General features: G+C 39.7%; 1 protein-coding gene across 2 annotated transcripts in view; it reads right to left on the reverse strand.

Annotated features, from left to right (window-relative positions):
* nedd4a (NEDD4 E3 ubiquitin protein ligase a) overlaps positions 1–24,654 on the reverse strand; it is a 125,297-nt gene that overhangs the window by 70,969 nt on the left and 29,674 nt on the right. For both annotated transcript variants that reach the window (XM_041175037.1, XM_041175038.1), the window contains exon 5: positions 10,741–10,794. In XM_041175037.1, coding sequence (XP_041030971.1) covers positions 10,741–10,794 — 54 coding nt within the window. The remainder of the gene's footprint in view (positions 1–10,740; positions 10,795–24,654) is intronic.

Consider the following 24,654-nt stretch of genomic DNA (forward strand, 5'->3'; position numbering starts at 1 on the left):
GTATCCAAACGTGTTTTGCTGTTGGCTGGGCCAGTAATGCTTTCATTACAATGTTTTCCTCAAATTTGCTAAATGCCCATCTATTTAAGCCTCACGTGATTTTCTGATAATCTCTCAATTTGTACTGGCAGTTTTACAGTGTAAATTTAATACAGCAGTTGAAGTATCAACTAGGTAATCTGGCATAAAAATGATCGGATAGAGAAGCAAAAATCCACATAACGACCAGCTATAAATTGTAGCAGTTTAACATATTTTAGTGAGAACTTTCAAACAGCTGTGGCTCCAGTCTAGTTTGAAATATGCTACAGTAAATGACCACAGAATTGCATTATTGCTTCACTTACTGAATATTCTTTGCAGACCATGAAATCCTTTGGAATGACTGCCTATCTGAAGTAATTACTAGCTCAGTACCAATTTAAGAAATATAGTCCATTTAAATTTTCATTAACAAATTATATATACATATGCACATAAGCAGCATAAAATATAGACTACAAATTATTCCCTGTGCAATGGTAATTGAGCAAAACAAAATCTATTCCTAACAGTGGAATATGACGGCACTTCTTGTGCTACTGCTTAAAGTGCAACTCATTGTTGCCAGTCTAAATTAATGTAGGCAACATTGCCTGACTCTTGCATGATTTATGTTTTGCACCAGTGGTGGTCTGAAGTTAACCTTGTATTTATTTTTCTTCAAATTATTCAATGGTCTTCTTTATTTCTAGACCTTTATTCTACCAGCTGAACCGTGTCTGACCTCACAACTCTTCTCAACTAGTAGAAAATCTCACCTGTAGTGCAGCCAGAATTGCTCTGTGCTCAAACTGCTCCTGGGTCAACAGCAGTGCCTGACCGAATTAACACCCCATCACAAGTGTCCCTGTAGGACATGCACCCTAGAAAATGGGGGTCAACCCACAGATGGGCCAGAGATGCAGAGATAGTGTCCTCAGTTATTGTAATTTGGCAAAGACATGTTACCCTCAATAAATGCTGTTACTAGGGAGTCACTTTTAGACTTGTTCAGTTAGTCAGAGGAAATATGTCTTGTAGCTGTATTGGTTGCCATGGGAGAGATATTATTGTCACCTCCAGAACAAGCAATAATATTGTGCACTTTTTAAAAAAAGGTTGAATTGCCATCTAAGGCTAAGAATTACAGGTGCAACTATCACTCAAGCAATACCCATTGGTTTCAAATATACTGGGGCATAACTGCTTTATCAATTTAAGCTTAAATATATTTTGTATTTTCAGTTATTCCCTTTTTTTTTTAAAAGTCATTCCTGCGATGTGAGCATCACTGACTCAGCCAGCATTTGTTGCCCATCTCTAATTGCCCTTGAGAAGGTTGCTGCCTTCTTGAATTGCTGCAGGTTGTGTGGTTTGTACACCCACAGTTCTATTAGGAAGAGTGTTCCAGGTTTTGATGCAGTGACAGTGAAGGAATGGCAATATGGCTCCAAGTCAGAATGGTGCGTGACTTGGAGGGAAACATGCAGGTAGTAGCGTCCCCATGTGCCTGCTGCACTGTCTTTTTAGGTAGTAAAGGTCACAGGGTTGGAAGGTTTTGTCATCGGAGGTTTGGTTGCAGGGCATCTTATAGATGGTACACACTGCTGTCATTGTGTGCTAGTAGTGGAGGATGTGAATGTTTAAGGTTGTGGATCAGGTATCGATCAAGTGCACTGCTTTGTCCTTTTTGGAGTATATTGTTCTCAATTGCTCGGTGTTCAACTGTGCGCTGTTAGTCAACCCTGTGGATGTGGTTACCAGAAACTGAAGCCAAGCAGTGAAAGATGAGTCTGCAGTCATTTTGAAGCTTCTTAATAAAATCTCAATTCCACACATAGAAACTAATGAGCGTCAACTCAGCATAGCCCTGAGGTACAAAATACAACAGTGGCAAGCTTCTTGAGGGTTGATGGAGCAGCACTCATCCAGACAAGTGCCTTGTAGATGGTGCAAAGACTTTAGGCAGACAGGGGGTGAGTCACTCATACAGAATTCCCAATCTCTGACCCGTTCTTGTAGCCATAGCATTTATATGGCTGGTCTAGTTCAGTTTCTGTCCAAGATTGCGATAGGGGGAGTTTCAGTGCTGGTAATGCCTTTGAATGTCAAGGAGAGATGGTAAGATTCTCCCTTGTTGGAGATGGTCATTGCCTGGCACTTGTGTGCACAAATGTTACTTCCACTTGTCAGCCTAAGCTCAAATGTTGTCTAGGTCTTTCTGCTTTTGGGTATGGACTGCTTCAATATGCAAGGAGTCATGAATGCACAGTACTTAGTACTGATCATTGGTGGACATCTCTACTTCTGATGGAGGGAAGGTCATCAATGAAGCAGTTGAAGATGCCAGGGCCTTGTGTCATAAACTGTCTAGATCTACAAAACTCCAGTCCATCTGGATAAAAGGCTTTGTTCATCAAGCAAATGATGAATGGGCTGGTGGCATTAACTTCCCCTACATGCAAATAAAATGAGAAAGTTAGCCTGTCCTTCAAGCAAGTAGTTCACAAACACTTTGTGCCAAGATGAGGCTCAGTAAAGCCTTGGGTGAAAAAAAAGTCAGAAATCCATTGAGCCAAAAAGATTATCAAAAATGCACAAGTCATCTCCGCAGACTGACTGCATACCTGAACAAGTCCTTAATGATTAAGATCAGTACTGAAGAAAATCTTAAAAGTGATCCGGTAAGTGATTCTTTGCTCTTTCTCTTCATAGAGGAATGCTGGTGTCAGTGGGTCAAGCTCAGTTATTTCAACCATATCCTTTGCAGCTACGAGACAGAAATGACCCAGATTGACACCTGACACACAATTGAGACTACTTCAGCAGTGCTGCAAAGACTTATACTAATAGGGCTGATGGTGCACAAGCAGTATAGGAGATGTTGTCATTAAACCATAATGAAATAAAAGCAAAGTACCACAGATACTGGAAACTTGAAATAAAAACAGAAAATGCTGGAAAAATTCAGCAGAACTGGCAGCATCTGCGGAGAGAGAAACAGAGTTAATGTTTTGAGTCCGTATGACTTTTTTTTATTGTATATAAATCATAATGAATGTTGGTTTAGAGCCCTGACGGTGGACTGAGTCATCACCAATGTTGTGGAGTTTGTAGGGGGCCCAGTGCCTTCTTGTAGTCCTGACACAGAACGTAATTTGACACGTGCACCTCTGTGATAGTGTCCCCACGGACGTTCCCTACTCATACCAGAATCTGTAGCTGACCCCAGAGTGGCTTCTGTACTGAACTGGATCTAGGTCTCTGCCAAGAGAAAGCAGCAGCACTATTGTAGCTAGGACTGTTCTTCACTGAAACCAGTCTGTCGTATTAAAACCTTGGGCTAAATTTAAAGCAGATTTCATCCTCAAAGATGTCATGCAACAGTGAAGAACAACACAAACAGGTAATATGAATCAGTCACCAGATATATTGTGTCATTTTAATAAGTACTAAAATCAAAAACTAGCACAGGCCAATGGCCAAAAAGAGTCAGGCTAATGACGATAAGTTGTAAAGGCCCACTGTTCGAGGTGAGTTCAAATAAAACAACATGAGAAATTACTTAAATTGTACATGGAACTTCAAGAAGGAAATTCCTTGCGATCAGCACCAAGGCTGTAGGAAACTTTTACAAATAAACTTTTCAAAAATTCTTTAATGGGATGTGGGCACTCGTGGCAAGGTGAGCATTTGTTGCTCAGCCCTAACTGCCCATGAACTGAGTGTCTTGCTAGGCCATTGCAGAGGGCATCTAAGAGTCAACCACATTGCTGTGGGTCTGGAGTCACATGTAGGCCACACCAGGTAAGGATGGCAGGTTTCCTTCCCAAAAGGACATAAGTGAACCAGATGGGTTTTTATGATAAGTCAGTGATAGCTTCATGGTTATCATTATTGAGGCTAGCTTTGTATTTCAGATTTATCAATTGAATTTTAATTTCCACCAGCTGCCATGGTGGAATTTGAATCCGAGTCCCCAGGACATTAGCCTGGGTTTCTGGATCACTAGTCCAATGACATTAGAATTGTAACACCAGGTCCCCAAAAATAAATGTCTAACAGTCTTTGTCAACGCAGGAGGCTAATCTGCTCTCAATTAAAGGAGAAAATGCCCAAAGACATGCTCAGCATTAATCAAGGCATGGTGGAAAGGAGTCTGAAAAAGAAACTAGTTGATTACTTGGGATGAGAATTGCTCACAAGGTGATATGCCAGAGGGGTTTCCCCTGCAAGGTAATGGTAACATCCAATTATATGCAAAGATTGAACAAATCAGTAAAATTGATGGCAAGCTTTAAATGGTTCACCTCTAAAATTACAACTGCTAACCTTGCAGTGCTCAAGTCTCCTATTTACCTCTTTTTACTATTACTGTTGCAGATATGAAATTAGGATGCAGATGATTAAAGGGACAGAGGGCAATAGACTTGTCACAAAATCGTTGTTAAACCTTCCTGCCTAGATTTTAAAAGTAGCCTTTAACAAGCTGTTAATTATAGACAGCAGGACATCTGATATTTTGTTGCTTAAGTCTACTGCCCAAGTGAAAGAGGAACGTGTGGACCTTTCACGTCTGCAAGCACAACAGAACTCAACCATGCTGCTGATCCAATTTCATGTCTGCTGTGTACAGATGGCTGACAGTGACTACCACTACTCTAATATCAAGTTGTTATATTTGAACTCAGATCTTCCATAACAGTATGCGGGGCCAGACTATCTGGAGTCTGATGAAATATTCTGGGAGCAATATATTTAAATCAGGTCTACACTCTGCTATGTTTAGGCAACCTAACTTTGATTCAGTTTATAAAACATATGGGATAACCTAAACTGTCTGCGCATTTCAACAAGCCAGATAATTACTCAAATTAAAGTCAAGTCAAGTGCATTTGCTGCATCAAATGAAATGCAATAAATTCACATGGAAACTAAAAGGGGGAATTTTTTTAAAAATCAGAATAGATTGAGCAGGTTCTAGGTTCTAATACAGCTACAATCAGGAAACATAGACTTGTTTTTAGCCCAAACATGATCATGTCTAACTGACATGTCTAACTTCTAATTCAAGATTGCACTAAGTATTCTAAAAATTTCCAGCAGTGTATGTAATGCTAAATCTAAATGGAGGTTAGCAGGCAGCAACTGAGCTGCTCAAAGGGAAATCATTGATATATAGTTCTTAAGGTTAACTAAACTACAAAGACAAACATTTTGAACCAGCAGAAAATAGATTTGGATGTCCAAAAGTAACTTGCACAGGACACACCTTTCTACCTAAAGGCTGAGTTACATAACTATTTACCAGTGTACCATTAAGTAGCATTCCAAATTCAATGTGCATTTAGTTACAGCATCAACAGGCAGATTGTTTAAATGGAGAATATCAGTGGCTTATATTAAAAGATTGCAATATGATGTTCTTCGCTGAGCATATCAGAGTTTTTACAACGTTGCATTAAGGCACTGCAGAGTTGGTGGTATCTATCTCATTATAAGCAAGATTTAGCCAATGTGCTTTCAAGTATGCTGTATTGTAAGTGGCAAAACCTGAGTACTTTTAAGTTCACACGTGTCTTACAGGATAAATAACTTCTCACCCAGAGATGTCATTTAGCAGCAGTAAAACGCCTGAACTCTATGACTATGCAGATCGAGTAAGCAAAAACTCTTGTGCGTTAAGAGCTGGTTCAGGTAACTAACCTTTGTACAGAAACATCTACCTAAACTAAATCACTTTCCTAAGAGAGATCCACTATAAACTTTCTATAGAGGAGCAAAATAAGTTACAGGGCATGGAGCAAATTTCCTCCACAGCAACAACCAGCTGTTAGAGACGTTCTTTGACCTCAAAACAATTTTACATTAAAGGATTTATACTACAACTTCAAAGATTCTTTAAACTCCCAGATGTAGAGTCCTTAGCTACAGATCTGACCAGTATCATTGAATAGATTAGATTGTCCTTAGTTAAAATCTCAAGCACAAACCAACGCAGGGCCACAGCTTTCTGCAATCATCATTGCAACAAATATTAAAACCATAAAAAATTTAAGTACATTTAATTTTAGGATTGCCTACATTTTCTAGTATTGCACTTGCACCCTGCTAAACAAACCCGTTATTAACTCGATAAACACTATCCACGATTTGGTACTAAAAGTAGGAAGACGGGAGACAAAGTGATGTTATTTTAATTCAAAGTTTTTGGGCAGGTACAGACCTGCAACATAAACCTGATTTTCACAAGTCCAATATCGTAACCTGTCTGACCAATTCATCGAATTATCTTACCTTGCACTCTTTTCCCCAAACAGTTCCAACGGCTTCCTTTTTGTAGTTTCCAGTCATTTCCTCTTCAGAAATAAAGATCTTTTGTTCTGATCTGGGAGCTACATGAATTTGTAAATGAGGGATCCCGGCCTTTGAACAACAATGTTTAGGTTTCGAGTGATAACTGGAAACCAGCTGACAGGGAACTTCAAGCGAATGGCTCCTTTGAAAGATCGGACGCTTGTTTTGTTCATTTATAATTTCCCTTTCTATCACCCCATTAACATTAACTTGGCAGTCTGAAAGCTTGAATGAAGGTAAACATACAGACGTACTCCTTATTAACTTGATGGGATGATGTCGTGTATGTCCAGTATTTAAAGAGCTCTGCTTAAATTCTTTTACAAATGATTCTGGGTGAATTTGTCCTTCCTTGGTCTCTGTTCCTAATACATGAACCCTTTGGTAATTGAAATGTAGAATGTGATTCGAAGGTCTGTGAAGTTTCTTCACTTTTCCCCAGGACTCTGCTTCTTCCTCACTATAATCCATGGCTCGATTTTTGCCAGGTTGCTGCCCGTTACAATGAAGTGATTTAATGTCTCTAACTTCATTAGAAGGACAAACTGGATTAGACAAACGTAGTCCATTAACTGCTGTTGCAACAAAACACGTGCTTGTTTCTTTGGATTTAGACACAACCTGATCTTCATCTTGATTTGGTTCATGGGAGCAAGGGAGGAATCTATTTAATGTGGGATTGCTACTTCCACTTATAAAAGGATCTGGGCTTGTTGGTGTCGCTGGTGGAGTGCTGCACGGACTCTGAGGAAAAATTACCAGTGACGAGCAGCGCCTCAACGGCACCTTCGATTTCCTCAACTTCATTGATGCTTTGGTGGATCCCACCGTACACTCTAAAAGTTCTTGGTCAAAAGAAATACCGGCGTTACGCAAACCACCCTCATTGCTGCTGCTGCTGTTACTAGATTCGCACTGTCCACTGAACTGTTTGGACTGCAGTGATATTTGCAAAGTGGAGCTCTTTTTGCGGAGATGATCACTGTTACTAACCTGCGGTATAAACAACGATGAACTGCGCTGCAGGATACGTTCATCCTGTGATACTGTCTGCACCACCACAGGCTCAAGCATAGTCACTTGATGAACATTCTTTCGTGAATTTATTGGTACAGCCTCAACTGTCATACATATGTTACTCTCCAAGCCCTCTCCTGAAGTTTCAGACAGTGGGTCAGTGTTGCTCCTCCTGGTTGCAAAATGCAATCGCAAACGACGAGCCATCCTTCGAGAAAAGCAATAAGTGTGGTCCTAGGCTGGAATGAATCGGAGCTGGTTAAAAACTCACATTCTGCAGGGAAAGCTGAAGGCAATCATAGCAAGCTCCGTCACTTGGGATACAGTCACCATCAGTAGCTGTAGATAAGCAGAAATAGCTGAAGTGACAAGCAGCATTCCAATCATTATTGGACCATGGTTATTAAGCCTGGGAAGTTAGAAATATCCAGCAGCAAAATCCATGATCGCAGGAATACCTCCCACAAGTCTGAAAATCCATGAATGTCTGTAACAGTGAGAAATGAAGGCAGACTCCCTTCCACAGCAATGAAAATTCAGCAACCTTTGCAAGAAGCTCAGCTGCTGCACACTGTTTGAATTCTAGCCAATCTTGCTTCAATTAAGCCTCCTTTACTTGCATGAATGACTGAATCTAACCCAAAATCAACATCTTCTTGCATTTCGGTTTCATATATTACATCTCGTCCCCAGCAAGCAGCCTAAGTATGTGGCACCGCTCTAGGCACAAGGGCTTCAAACTTTTCTCTTACGCTGAACCAACATCGTATTTTTACCCTATAGTATTGCATTACAGGAAATTTTAAAGAACAACATCCAGCACACTTCTGAATCAAAGGGGTTTCTGAGCATTACCCACAATGTTAAACCTCTGGGATATGGGAAATAGACAGGAAGCTACTGCTAATAACAGCGAGAGTGTTCCACAGCTTTACATTTACAATTGAACACAATTTGCCTTCGGCAGTCCTTCAACGTGATAAGCAAGAATTGGCTTTTCACAGATAGTAATTTTGAACTCACGTTTTCAGTTCTGCTACAGCTGGACACATTGAAATCCAACCATCTAAAACAAACAACTGTTTAGAAGGAGTAAAATCCTCATTAAAAAAAAATAAACAAAAACAAAACTATTATTAGCCTCCCACCAGGCTGAAATCCTACTGGTACTGGACTGCTATTGCTTGTCAAGTCTGTTCAGTGTGGCTACCTCTGAAAAACCTCTCTTCGTACAGAGAAATGCCACATCCTGACATTTGAAACTCATGCCTGTGCCAAAGGAGTTACATTCTTTTCTTCCTGTGGCTTTCCGATCAGCTGCAAAGATTCAAAAGCACTGAATAAGTAATTTATTTTTATGAGGAAGCATTTTTCAAATACTTTATCCTGCATGTTAGAGTGGGACGACCTGGGTTGCTCTTTGAAAGAGTTGAAGCAGGCTCAAAGGGCCGAATAGCCTCCCTCTGTGCTGTACGGTCCTATGATTCCATGATTCTATGTTACAATCATGTAAAAACAGAGACAATCTTAACACATCAGGAATTATTCCTGAGGCATGTGTGCTTTACATCAAAACCACAGACTGTAACACTGCATACAGTTTACAAGACAGGGAAAATTTCCTTTGTGTAAAGTTACAAAGATTTTAAGTTCCAAGCCTTGCAAGATAAAAAAAAAGTTACTTGACATTTTAAAATGTGCAGCCATGACACAAGATGACTAGTCATTTCACACATTCCAGTTAAAACCTCAACATAATACCTTATTAACCCAGCACTCAACAGTTTGCAAGTTTCTATGCAGGAATAGTAGTTCATTCAGCAGAGCCGATGAAATAAAATGTGTAACATTTTTCCACAACCAAACAGCAAGTGTTTGGTAACTGTATAATGGCCATCTTAATGCCCTTAGGGGATAAAAATGGCTACACAATGGAAAAATGTGCTGCTTATAATCAAAAGCTGTAACAACTGCACCATTTACTGCTGGCATTTTAACAGATGCCTTTTATGAAGATTTTCTACCACTGCACAGAAGTGAAAAAGTTATTCTGAACTGCAAATAAAAGTAAAAATGGTCCTTTGAGAATTTCAATTTGCACTCAGTCAAAAAGCAAACAAAATAGCTAACCTAACTAAACAGCGTGCACGAGAGACATAGGTGGTTTCTTTGTATGGAATAAATACGTGGTTAAATTTTTTTATAGCAAAAACATTTATATATTAAAAAATGCATCTGGATAGAACAATGCCCTCTTTGTGGGAAAAAAAAATCTGCATTGTGCCTTTCAAGTCCAGGATTTTTCCTAAATAAAGTTCCAGACGGCCAAACGCACAGGATTTTCAGCTACAGACCAGTTCAGCCCTTTGAATAGTGTACTGAATCAGAATATTTATAGCCATTCCAGCTTCTCATTATCACTATTCAATATGACTTAATTTTGCACTGCCAGTGACAAAATACTGTGTTTTAGATAATAGAATGAATACTTTAAATACCACGTGATTCAAATGGAGCAACACTATATACTACCATTGCCACCATTTTGAAAATGGGCAGTCTAAACAACAGTATTTCAATTTCAATGTCAATAGGAAGAAGTGCACAAACGTTAACAGTTTGCACAGATCCTGACAAAATGAGTATAAATTAAACTTACATTATAAAATTAATTATAGCAGCACGTTGGAAATTCAGTTATGTTGCCAAACAGTGCAATGTCAGCTTGTGGATTGCTTACAGCATTTCCCATCTTGAGGAAGCATGAAATGGAAGCAAGACATTTCCTCTCAGAAAACTGAAGAAAATCAGAGACCCAGTCTAATTCTGCACCCCACTTCACAACCTGCTGTAGACTGCCACTGGCGGGGATGCAGGTATTCAGCACAATTTTTGCAAGAGAAGATAACAGCTCAGAGACGCACATGGGAAGGGAATCAACACGGTAGAATGTAGCTAGCCCCTTTCATCAAATGGTTACTTTAAATCATTTCCTAAGAAACCAATTTCTATACTAAGCCATACGCTGCTGTTATGCGCATTTCAGTTTAGACCAAGTGCGATTACGGTTTATGCTTGCCATAAAAAGACATCACTCTTGGTACGCAGAGCTTTCACACAGGTCTGATCATTTTGAGTCAAACCTTATACAGTATGACATAATCTTATGCAGAACATGACATGCTAAGATACAACAATGACATCCCTTGTATTGAAAGCTGCAATTGAAAACAGGGACTGAATTTATTCACGTTACATATGGCAACACTCTCATTATAATTTTTATTTCCACTTGAACAATTATTCCCAGTTGTTATAGAGTCATCCTTGGTGCACCGTACTTACCAAGCGGTTTTCATCAAACACTTCAAAAAGAATCCGATGCTGCCTTGGCTGAACCTAGCAAAAGAAATAAATATAAAAATATGTTCATGAGAAAGGACACAGGCTTTTTCCCCCTATGTCTACCCAAGTTGTAATTTAACAGAACTAAAATGCGCACTAATCTTACCATGCAAATACACAAAAGTAACTTTACCTGTTCCTCAGAAAGGTCAAGCGAGTTTGCAACCTCCCATTATTTTAATCTGAAGTAGGCAACTATGCCACCAATTAAAAAAGAACCATTGACACCAATCAGAACAGACCAATATATCGGGACTCATGATATTGTTTTCCAGTAAGGCAGTAGATACAAGAATTGTATAAAACAACTCTACAAATACCAAACATCAAAGAAGTGTTGAAATATAAAAGGAACTCAAATCCTAAGAGGCCATTGGTAGCCCTATCAAACTCTCTCCATCAGTCATAACTAATCCAAGGCCCAATTTGCAAACTTCTAATTTTGATGTGAGAATTGAAACTCCATCTGGCCTCCACTCCCTACTCATTGTTTTGCTGAATGCCCAATTTCCCATGTGGCCCACATGAAAACAAGGACTTGAATCTTAAAACTTATATAACAAAGAGCTAAATATGCTATTTTAACCAGAATACACCTTATCACATGACAAATTGCAAATGTTTCTAATTATTCCTCCGTTTTCCCTTCCATTAGCAAACCTCAAATTCATTCTACATGTTTGTCACCTTAGCTGAGAAACTTCCTGATATTAATCTCAAACGTGCCTTTAACTTGTGTTTTCCAATTGTTATATTTCAAATTAAGTAGTGCTCTGGATTTCTTTTTCCTCTATTTTCAATAACCGCTGTTTCTGAAGCGACCACAGCTGCGACCTGAATACTCAAGGGATCTCACATTTCATACGGATAGGAAGAAAGGAAAAGGAGGTTGGGTGCTCTGCTAATAAAGGATACAATTGTGAGAAATGATCTTGGCTCAGAGGATCAAACGTAGAATCAGCTTGGGTAGAGATAAGAAATCCCCAAGGAAATAAGTCACGACTGGGTGTGGTTTATAGGTCCCATGACAGAGGCTCACTGCAGGAGAGTATAAATCAAGAAACAATGGAGGTTTGTGTAAAAAAAGTATACTGCAACATTATAAGGCGGTTGGGGGGGGGGGGGGGGGGGGGGGTGGTGGCTTTGGTGGTATATTGGTAATGTCACTGGACAAGCAATTCAGAGGCCCAGGCCAATGCTCTGGGGACATGGGTTTGGATCCTGCACAGCAGCTGTTAGAATTTGAACTCAGTTAATAATTCTGGAACTCAAAAAGCTAGTCTTGGTAATAGTGATCATAAGACCATTTTCAATTGTCATCTGGTTCACTACTGTCCTTTAGGGAAGGAAACATGCCGTCCTTACCTGGTCTGGCCTACATGTGACTCCAGACCCACAGCATCTGGTTGACTCTTGTCTGCCCTCTGAAATGGCTAGCAGGGCAATTAGGGGTGGGCAACAAATATTGGCCTTGCCAGTGACACGCACATCCCATGAAAGATGATGATAATCTTCATATAGATTGGTGAATCAAATTAGCAAAAGTAGCCCAGAGAATGAGTGCATAGAGAGTGTATTCCATACAATTTCCTAGATCAATATATTCGGGAAACAAACAGAAAACAGGCTATTTTAGACCTGGTAATGTCTAATCAGACAGGATTAATTAATGACCCTATAGTAAAGGATCCTCTAGGTAAGAGTGATCATAACATGGCAGAATTTCACATTCACATTCCGTTTAAGGGTGAGAAAGTTTGGTGTGAAACTAATGTCTTAAAATTAAATAAAGGCAATTTACAAGGGCATGAAGACAGAGTTGGCTAAAATGGAATGGGAATATTGGTTAAAAGGTAAGATGTTAGAGAAACAGTGGTAGATGTTTAAGCAGCTATTTCATAACTCTCAAAGATATATTCCATTGAGAAAGTAGGATGCTATAAGGGTGCACCATCTGTGACTAACTAAAGAAGTTAAGGATGGTGTCAAATTGAAGGAATAGATGTACTATGCTGCAAAGGTTAATGGTAGCCCAGAAGATTGGGAAAATTTTGGAAACCTGCAAAGTGTAACTAAAAATAATAGGGGGAGAAATTAGAGTACGAGAAAACTTCTACTCTGAAGGCAGATACAAAATACTTGTTCAAAGTCTCTGCCATTTCCCGGTTTCCCCATTATTAATTTCCTTGTTTCGCCCTCCAAAGAACCAATGCTTACTTTAGCTGCTCCCTTCCCTTTTATAGATTTGTAGAAGCTTTTACTGTCTGTTAAGCGTCCTAAGGTTAGTAGAAAATCAAGAAGCAAAGGGAGGAAGGAACTTAAAATAATTACAATCACTATATAAGTACTGGGAAAACTAATGGGGCTAAAGGCTGATGAGTCCCCTGGAACAGATGATCTGCATATTCGGATCTTAAAGGAAGTGGCTGAAGAGATACTGGATTCATTAGCTGTCATCTTCCAAAATTCCTTAGGCCCAGGGAAAGTCCAGCAGATTGGAAAGCCACAAATGTAACAACATTATTCAAGAAAGGAGGAAGCCAGGAAGCAGGTAACTATAGGCCAGTTAGTCTAACATCTGTCATTGGGAAAATGCAAGAATCTATTATTAAGGAGGTCATTGCAAGCCATTTCGTAAAGCGTAATACAAATCAGACAGAGCCAACATAGTTTTGTGAAAGGAAAATCATGTTTGACAAATTCATTAGAATTCCTTGAGGATGTAACACAGGGTGGATAAAGGGGAACCAGTAGAAGTAGTGTATTTGGATTTCCAAAAAGTATTCGATAAATTGCCACATCAAAGGTTATTGCACAAGAACTCATAGTTTTGGGGGGTGATATATTAGCATGGATAGAGGATTGACTAACAAACAGTAAAGAAAGAGTCAAGATAAATGGGTCATTTTCAGGTTGGCAAGCTCTAACTAGTGGGGTGCTGCAGGGATCAGTGCCGAGGCCTCAACTATTTATGATCTATATTAATGACTTGGATAAAGGGGCAAACTGTATTGTGGCCAGATCTGCTGGTAACACAAAGATTGATGGGAAAGCAAGTTGTGAGGAGGATACAAAGAGTCTGCAAATGGACATAGATAGGTTAAGCAAGTGGACAAAAAAACTGGCAGATAAGAGTAAAATGTGAGATTGTATACTTTTCCAGGAAGAACAGAAAAGCAGAATGTTATTTAAATAGAGAGAAACTGCAGAAAGCTACAGTACAAAGGGATCTGGGTGCCCTTGTACACAAATCACAAAATCAGGGACAGCGAGTAATTAGAAGGCAAATTAAGTGGCCTTTATTGCAAGGGGGATGGATTATAAAAGTAGGAAACTCTTGCTCCAACTGAACAGGGAATTGGTGGGACCACACCTGGAGTACTGTGTAGAGTTCGATCTCCTTAAGGAGGGATATACTTGCAATGGAAGCAGTTCAGAGAATGTTCACTTGTTGATTCCTGGTATGAAAGGGTTGTCTTATGAGGAACATTTGAGCAGATTGGGGCTATACTCATTGGAGGTGATCTTATTGAAACATATAAGATTCTGAAGGGGCTTGACAAGATAGCTGCTGGGAGGATGTTTCCGCTCATCAGGTAATCTTGAACCGGGGGCACAGATTCAAAATAATAGGTCTCCCGCTTAAGGCAGAGATGAGGAGGAATTTCTTCTCTCAGAGGGTCACTGGTCTTTGGAATACTCTTCTACAGAGAGCAGTGGAGGCTGGGTCATTGAATATTGTCATGCTCCAGTCTTTTACATACTTTCAAACAATACCTTCAAAATTTTGGACACAGTCTGTTAAAATTACCCCTGCAAAGCATGTGACCTTCATCATTTTGGACTCCAGGCAATCCTGAGTCTCAAACAAATCCCTAATTAAAATGGACATTCACAGCCAGATGGGAGATTCACACATCCCTTTGTTTAAGAATGGACAGTCAAGGAACGACATGTTCCTAGCCGAATAGTATTTCTTTATCACCATGGACAAAAGAAACTCAATGCAGGCAAGACGAATGTGAAATGGAACACATCAACCTTTCCCCGTATTATGATGGCTTTTCATCCAACCTAAACAGAATGAATTTCAAAGTGTCAAACGACAGCACAAGATGTGTAATCAAAATACCACCTTGCTTTGGACAAAGGATTTTTGAACTTGTACAAGTCACATGATGAACACAACCATATTTTCAGTCTGCTTTTAAAAAAGCAAAAGCTCCTTGCAGAGATAAAGTTCCAAAGTCCATCAGAGAAGCTATTGAACCAGCTGCATGTCAACTAAACAGCCGAAGGTAATAAATAGCAAACCTGATCTAACTTCAAATTTAGCTGAGAACTAACCTCTCAAAAAGTTGACCACAAGAGGTTTCCCACCTTAGGGAAAATCCTTCACTTACAAGGCCTTCACTTCAACGAAAAGCATCAACTCATCTAAGAAACTGCAGGCCTGTCATGAGAGACAGAGAGAGAGAGAGAGACTGGGACAATGATACTTGTAATTGTACTTATTTTTCCTCTTATCTAATCTGTGTGTGAATGATTGAGTGTGTGAGGTGGGTGAGTGAGACATCACGTTTTAATTCTCCCGAGCAAATGTGGGATAATAAGTAATCACCTTTATTTTAAAACTCTCAAAAATGCTTGCTGCTGGAATTATTTAAATTGGGACAAATCACTCTGAGGGTAAGAAAATATACACCCCTCACATACAAAACACTTTGATCATGGGCAACAAGAAAACACAAATTCTGACCGTGACAATATATTCAAGGTTGGGTTGGACAGATTTTTGATTGAGAAGGGAGTTAAGGGTTATGGGGTCAGGCAGGAAAGTGGAGTTAAGACCGTAATCAGATCAGTCATTATCTTACTGAATGTGGAGCAGGCTCAATGGGCTGAATGGTCTGCTCCTATTTCTGATGATCTTCTGATCTGTAAGTTTCATCCTCTTACAGCAGAAAAGCTCAAATTCCTCCAGACTTCTCTCACAACTTAGTCCTCTGACACCAAAAATGATTCTTACAGCTCTTCCTTACAATACTTGAATACATCCTTTCAATTTCATGAGCCAGAATTGGACAGTCTACTCTTAAGTTTGGCCTGACCTAAAATTCAGTCTGAATTTTCCTCGGTCTTTTGCTCTGTCAAATACTTTAGTGCTTTATTTGATTTGTAGATGGCTCTTTCACAGTGATTTGATATGCTGAACAACAATGAATTTTTCCAACTTCACCTCCAGTTAGTTCAACATTATGTACTTAGGAAGCCCACTTTCCTTTACGCACTTGCATTTACATTAAATTCATCTGTTGTTCTGAACACTTGTCACTATTTTATTTAGTACCCAAACCTGAATCTGCTAATGTCTTGTTCTGTCTTCTCATGGTTAGCAGAGATTTGCATTAAGTAATGCATTAAGGATCACTCGGTACCAAGGCTGCTTGACACTGATGGATGCCTCGTCGCTCCTACAGGAGTCTAATAAACTGATCTCTGAATAATAGGCTTTTTAAGCTCCTCTTCTACATTCCAAAACATTCAAATTGCAAAACAAAGATTTTACATTTTTATATCCTTCACAAAAAAATCAAAGTTCTATCTGTTTCTTTTATGAAATTTGACTGAACTGAAGTAAAAGCTTTCAAATGTTTGTTTTCTGATTCTATATTTTGGTGCATTTTCAGCCTTTGGAGGGTCATCAGTTGAGTTTGAAATTCCTTGCACATTGGACTAAGTGTTGTCAGGGTTCATGGTAAAGGACTCTGTCTCAAGCCTTTGAGTTCACCCAGATTCCTGTGGATGCATCTCTCTGACACATTGCTCAAGTTTTCCCACACTGCATGTTTAATTCACAACCAATTTCAAAACCAACAGAGTTCTTCCATCCACAGAATGTGAAGTAACGCAAGTACAATCTTGGCTACCTCAAGAACACCGTTCCTGGTGCCTAACAAAGCAGAAGCTTCTTGACCAGTAAAGATGTGCAGTTTCTTTGAATGGGCACTAGAGTAGCCCAGAAAGCAGACACTCCTGAATCCTGTGGGTGGAACTCTAAAGTTGATAATGAAACTTTGCTTAATAGACTAACATGAAGCCCTGATCTTGAGAAATTCTTTGGAGAAATTCATTGGTTTTAATTTTCCAAAATTCCCTGGATTTGGGAAGGTGCCATTAGATTGGAAAATAGCAAATGTAACTCTTTTATCAAAAAAGGGAGGCAGAAAGCAGGAAGCTACAGGCCAGTTCACTTAACATCTGTCAAAGGTAAAATTATTAGAAGTTATTATTAAAAATGTTTTAGCAAGGCGATTCAAAAAGATTCAAGGCAGTCAAGTAGAGTCAACATGGTTTTGTGAAAAAGAATCATGTTTAACCAACTCACTGGAGTTCTTTGAAGAAGTAACATGTGCTGTGGATAAAGAGGAACCGATGGATGGACTGTACTCAGATTTCCAGAAGGTATTTGATAAGGTGTCGCATCAAAGGTTTTGTGGAAAAAAAAAGCTCATGGTGTAGGGGTAAACATATTAGCGTTGAAAGAAGATTGGGTATCTAACAGAAAACAGAGAATCGGCATAAATGGGTCTTTTTTCTGGTTGGCAGGATGCAACAAGTAGTGTGCCACAGGGATCAGTGCTGGGGCCTCATTTTTCTTTTACAATTTACATAAATGACTTCGATGACAGGATTGAAGGCATAGTTGCTAAATTTGCTGACGACACAAAGATAGGGAGGAAAGTAACTTATGAAGAGGACATAGGGAGGCGATAAAGGGACATATATAGGTTACGTGACTGGGCAAAGATCTGGCAGTTGGAGAATAATGTGGGAAAATGTGAAATTGTCCAGTTTGGCAGAAAGAATAAAAAAGCATATTATCTAAATGGTGAGAGATTGCAGAGCTCTGAGGTGCAGAGGGATCTGGGTGTCCTAGTTCATGAATCACAAAAGGCTGGTATGCAGGTACAGCAAGTAATTAGCAAAGCTAATAGAATGTTATTGTTTATTGTGAATTGGTTACAAAAGTAGGGAGGTTATGCTTCAGTTGTACAGGGCACTGGTGAGGCCACATCTAGAGTACTGCGAACAGTATTGGTCTCCTTATTTAAGGAGATACATAAATGCATTAAAAGCAGTTCGGAGAAGGTTTACTAGATTAATACCAGGAATGGGCATGTTGTCTTATGAGGAAAGGTTGGACAGGTTAGGTTTGTATCCACTTGAGTTTAGAAGAGTAAGAGGTGACTTAATTGAAACATAGAAGATCCTGAGGGGTCTTGACAGGGTGGATGTGGAGAGAATGTTTCCTCTTGTGGGAGAATCTAGAACTAGGGGTCACTGTTTAAAAAATAAGGGGTCGCTCATTTAAGACAGAGATGAGTAATTTTTTTTCTCTGAAGGTAGTGAGTCTTTAGAACTCTCTTCCTCAAAAGTCAGTGGAAGCAGAATCTTTGACTATTTTTAAGGCAGAGGTACATAGATTGTTGATAAGAAAGGGGATGAAAGGTTATCAGGGACAGGCAGGAATGTGGGGTTGAGGTTACAATCAGATCAGCCATGATCTTGAATGGCAGAGCAGGCTCGAAGGGCCGAGTAGCCTACTCCTGCTCCTAACTCATACGCATGTAGATACTCTCTCGAATATTGATCAAGATAAGGACATCATTGTTGGGGGTGGGGCCACAGTGGTCAGGTGCTTTCTTTTCCAATTGCGTGAGAGACATTACCTATGCCTCCCCACTGACTATACCCTAGCCACCGACCCGGCCTCCCCCACAAACACAGAAAGAGCTCAGTTTGCCCAAGCACTTTACAGCTGTGCCTGGCTGGAAGAGATTTTCTGTTGTGCAGCCTATACTATTCAGTAATTACTAAACTGAAAACAACGCACAAACCAGACATAATCAAAAAGGATTAGGAAAGACTTACAACATAATTTATTCACAAGATAAAATGTTTTGGTAAAAACAGAATAAATGCTGTTTGTACATATAAGGTGGAATTTGTAAAGACCAAATTTATTGCATCTCAATAGCAAATACAACATTTTCACATTGATAACCATCAATGTTCTAAAGTTCGAATCCAATAAAAATAAAGGACATGCTACTATTCTGAAAAAAACTCAAAAAAGTTGCTTCAGAAAAGTACAAACTGAGACATGCTGGGTCTTAGTAACATAATGAAAACAAACTTTCAGAGTTCTCCACGACATGGTATAAAACTTCTCGTTTGCAAAATATATATAAAAATAAAATGGCTTCATTGTTTCAGGGTATGGCATTTTCTCCTTATAGTTTTCCACAAGTAATTTTAATTTATTCCCCATTCTACAGCCAAGTGATCTACTTTGTTTAGTTGTCAGTTTTGATTTCTTGCGGGCATTTTATTTTGAATACTTTACCCTCTTTCACACAACTCCTTCAAATCAGAATTAAGAATACCAAGTTTATGAACATTAACTGCAGCCTTTTATAAACGAACATACCACACGGCTTTTTTGGAACATGCTAGGTCAGAGAATTCCTTCCCCTCAGCACTAGCGAGACTTTGGGACCACTTTGGCAGAGGAATAAATTGTAAATTGTGAAGCAGAACATTTAATAGTATATGAAGTACACACTAAATCTATACTTGTGGCAAAAAATTCAACCTATGTACTGATTCATTATTTATTTGGATTTTATTTCAGTGCCACCAGGACTTACTCAGGTTTCTGCACTATTACTGAAAATGATTGTGACAATGTAGCTCATATTACTGTATTTCTCGCAAATCTCACCAGTAAACATTTATGAATATACTTACAAGTAATTTCTCTCATCTCAATTTTCACTCTCTCCAAATGAAATCTAAAGTGGCCTAACCAAGTCGCTAGGCTGAAAACATGCACCATATTAAATTCAATATCCATCTGCTTTGACCTGCTCTGCAAGTTGCTATTATACTTCGTGCCAACCCGTATCATTCCAGTCTAGTGGAATTTTTCTAGCCCACAGTTTCCACCGGTTCAAATTCATATTCACACCATGGAAAGTTTGCTTGCATACATAAGAAAAACAGACGGGCAGCTAGTTAGGGGATCCACATAAAGGAAGGCTTTAACCTCACTAACCAGAGTTAAAAACAACATAGCTGCAGCAGCAGCACCCACGTACCCAGAGATAAATAGTGCGGGTAATTAAAAGCAAAGAAAAGATAGTGGTTATAAGAATTTTGCAAAGCAAATTATTTATTTACAGATGTTATATGTCCGTGAAAGAAATGGATGGGACTCTTCCTACTTCAGCTGTGTATCTGGGTGTGCATGATATAATGTATATTATATATATTCTTTGTCCTGAATCTTCTATGCTTTTCTATGTTCCCTTGTTCTGGACCACTGGAAAAAAATCATTCCTACCAATCCTTGCATAATTTTAAACAAGTATCAAATCGACAAAAACTGATCCAGATTTTCAATCCCTCAAAAGGAGGGAAAATGATTAATAATTAAGCAGAAAACAAACGTATAACTACTTAATTTAAACCAAGTCTCGTTTGTCCCCATTTGCCATTCAACAGAAAATCTGTAGAGGACCACAGAGGCTAGAACACATCATCCACTGCTCAGGCGTCAACATTTCTCAGCGCAAACACTGTAACAAGTCATTACCCTACAGAATAATAAGACATACCCATATTTTCAGCACACATTTTAATAAGATTTTCTACTTCATTCCTTCAAAAAAACAAAGTCATAACTTCAAGTAATATATAGCATCATCAGTGGCTTGCTTGTTCACAGTAAAATGATAGAGTCACAGCCTTAGTGGTTAATGGCTGACATTAATCTGCATTCTCTCCTTATTGCCTTATCTCTGAGCCCGCTTGACATTTTCCTTCTGTTTATCTGATTGTTTCTAATTAGCCCAAACAAAAATGTTACCCAATAAAATGTTCTTTCCAGAAAACCAGCTGCATCTCCTTTACAAAGTAGACTCATATTCAACTAATTAGTTGTTCACTGCCTAGTTTCCCCTGCATGCTATTTATCCAGTTACAGTATTAGTGCAGAGGCCAACCACTGTTTCTGGCTGGAAACTTGCAGGAACCAAGTGTCAGCAATGTCCATCACTGATACAAAACCATGTTTTGCAACAAAGAGAGAGAAAGGAAAAAGAAAAAGTTGCAGTTATACAATGGCTTTCACAACTTCAGTGCCTGACAGCCCAATTGACTACTTGCGAAGTATATTCACAACTTCAACTCTTCTGAAAAACAAGGGTTTAAATAACAAAGAGGATGTAGTATTTGCAAGCTGGTCACATATTCTACTTTTTCTTTGATGCTGCATATGCAAGTCAACTGATGGGCCTTCATAGGCCCATCAAGGGGCATAATTGGTTACCTGCTTCTTGCAGGCAAGATGACATTACCACCATCCCAACCAGCCTCTTCAAAAATAGTCCCAAGGCGGGAACATGCTGTCAAACCAGCACAATGATTGGCAGTGGGAAATTGTGGGCCTGCCCTCTTCCACAGCCATTTCATAATCCAGCCATTGGGCTTCTTTCATGGGGATGTGGGGAGTAAAAAGAGGAAAGAGTAACAAGAGTGCCGTTACAAATCCTGGGTCTGTTGTAACTCTTTCGAGTACAAACCCATTTCCATCTGTTTCAGATGAAGTTACATTGTTTCATAGTTTGCCATTGTGAGATTTGAACTCTTGATCTTGGGGTTACAAACCCAGTACCATAACCACTTGGCTATTTAGGCCAAGCCCCTGGGTCTGTTGTAGTTGTTCTCTTGCTTCAGTAACCTTGATCATTCCTGTAAACGGACCCCACATCTTAGGGTCAGGGATTCACCCACACTGACCAATATCTAATTATACAATAGTGCAATACGGAGGTGTAACAGTAGGAGCCCCTTGTGATCTGAACTAGATATGTCCCTGGCACATGCACTTCAATAAGCAGATTGATCAACACTTCAGTGAGGTGAAGTCAGACATATATTGTTACTCTTTTTTAAAAAAAGTTAAACAGCAAACAGGTGAACATACAAAGCAAGAGGTTTAACAAATCATTTTTAAACTATTCCCTGAAACTAACTTGTGAGAATAGTCTTGCCTTTCTCTCGAGGACCTCACCAAATGACTTCCAACATGCAGACCTTCACTCTCTAGTTTCCTGTTCCATAGAAAGCTGGGCACTTGATTTGTGCTCCCAGATCTTGCCAGAGGATTAGGTAGAACAGCTTCCAAGTAAACCCACTACCCCGCCTCCTGTCCCTCACCCCTTCATTCAAAAGTAACTTTACGCAAAGCTCAACAGGAACAGATATTTCAATCCCTTAAAATGCAAAGGTTTGCAAAGATTATGTTCAATGAGATAACAACTCATCAACCGTCCCCAGTCATTGTCAATGCCTGGTTCTTCAATATATCAATCCCCTCTTTGCCCAAGTGTCTGCAGCCTGAAGAAGGGCAAGAACGAGCCTTTCAGAGGCGTGCTATGTTAATGTGATCCCATGACGGTCTGGCTCCGAATTTCAGCTCTGGGAATATAATCCAGGAGGCATGTAGTGGAGGGAGAGGGAACATGTTTTTGAAAGCTTCTTGGACGTTTTGTGTGTCTATTGAGCTAGCGCATTGCTTCCTCGCGTACTTAAAGCCAAGCAGTGTTCTTCCTTTAAGAGTTACAGGGGCAGGGTATTAAAATAATAAAGCAGTAAAATTTATATCTGGCATCCATAAATTCAAGCTTGTCCAAAACTCCACTACCCATATCTCAACTCACACTGACTCCTGTTCACACATCAACTGTGTTCGCTGACTGGTTCCTGCTTAAGAAACATCTTGGTTTTAAATCCCTCTCTCTCTCTCTCTCTCACCTCTGGCCTCTTGCATATATTCAATTTTAATCACTCTACCATTTGCTGCTGTGCCTCCAGCTGTGGTCTTAAACTCTGGGATTCCCTTCCCAAGGCTCTGTACCTCGTTATCCTCCTCTTTGATCATGTGTCCTAATATCCCCTTAAATAGCTTGGTGTCAAATTTTGTTTAATAATGTTCCTGTGAAACACCTTGGGAAATTTCACCATTCACCATTAATGCAGTTGTTGTTGCTGGAAGATTTTTAACCTTGGTGAGCTCCCTTTAAGATATAAAAATTAAATCATATCCAAACCTCTCCTTGGAAAAATGGCCAAAACCTCCAAGCAGCATCAGGAGATGAATCTATATTGGTGACTTCAACTGAACCACTGACAAATCTACAACCATTGATATAAAGTGCTTTGTCCAAATATACAGAGTGACCTACAATCATCCCAGTCTGGTTTGGCAGACTACACCTCCTATTTCCAAGATCACGCTGGAAGTGGAAACCAAAAAGAACTCAAGGAAGAAATTAGTTGAATTCCATTATCAAAAGCGTTCGATGGTGTGGCAAGGGTGAACAATAATGTTCTGATGAAAGGCTATTGACCTGAAACATTAACTCTGTTTCTCTCCCCACAAGCTGCCTGACCTGATCATTTCCAGCATTTTTGGTTTTTATTTCAGATTTCCAGCATTCACAGTGTTTTGCTTTTGAACAGTAATCAATGCGAGTAAGCGGCATCCAAAAGATATTCATCAAGGCGAGTTGGGAGAGAGAGAGCAGAATCTCAACAATCTATTTCAGGTCTGCACACTCAATCAAGTTAACTGGGATTACAAAGACTCCAAGCTTTTTAATTTATTCATGGGTTGTCGGCATTGCTGGCAAGACCATCATTTACTGCCCATCCCCAGTTGCCCTCGCGAAAGTGCTAGTGAGTCACTCTCATGAACCAGTGCAGTCTGTGTGGTGAAAGTACTCACAGCAATGCTGTTTGGGAGGGAGCTTCAAGTTCAATAAATCAGCAAAAAGTGAAGGAGCAGCGATATAGTGCCAAGTCAGGATGGGTGTGAGATTTGGAGGAGAACTGCCAGGTGCTGGTGTCTCCATGCATCTGCTAGGGGTCGTGGACTTGGAAGGTGCTATTGAAGAAGCCTTGGTGAGTTGCTGCAATGCATCTTGTGGATGGTACACACTGCAGACACAGTGCACTGATGGTGAAGGAAATGAATGTTTAAAGTGGCGGATGGGGTTCCAATCAAGTGGGCTGCTTTGACCTGGATGGTGTTGAGCTTCTTGGAGTTGTACATCCAGGCAAGTGACTTGTGGCCTGTAGATGATGGACAGGCTTTGGGGAGTCAGGAGGTTAGTTACTTGCTACAAAACTCCTAGCCTCTGCTCTGCTCTCATAGCCACAGTATTTATGTGGTTGGTCCAATTCAGTTTCCAGTTAATAATGACCTAGAAGGTTGAACTCCCATAAACAACAAGACTAAAACTCTGGTTTGTTGGTTAAGAGGCGGATGCTTCCAATGTGTAACTTTGTGAACAAATTTAAAAGCGTGTAAGGATTGACTCCAGTTCTATCCTTCACCAACTACCTTTCTGGAATAGAACACTCCCTGCAGCAAGTAGTGCCACAGGTTTCCCTGCTGCAAGGTTCTATTTCCTCTTCAATTCCAATCAGAAGTATTTGGAGTTACTGAATTCAATGGTTGTTACAAAATAAATTCCAAATAGTTAACAGTTTAGGTTGAGGACTAAAAACGATTCCAAGCAGCATGAAAAATCTATGGACCACTTTGCTCCTGGTAGCCCATAGTGGAGGTGCAACTCAAGAGAAACAGGTATCCAACCAGTCCTCACTGTGGTACTGATAAGATTTGCAGCATCTGAACCCACAAGCAAACTTTAGACAACTAGTCCATGGGAATCAATGTAAACAATCTGGATCAGAAGCTGTGTCAGGTGATCTGAACTT

The sequence above is a fragment of the Carcharodon carcharias genome, chromosome 26 (assembly GCF_017639515.1).
Source record: "Carcharodon carcharias isolate sCarCar2 chromosome 26, sCarCar2.pri, whole genome shotgun sequence".
NCBI classification, from domain to species: domain Eukaryota; kingdom Metazoa; phylum Chordata; class Chondrichthyes; order Lamniformes; family Lamnidae; genus Carcharodon; species Carcharodon carcharias.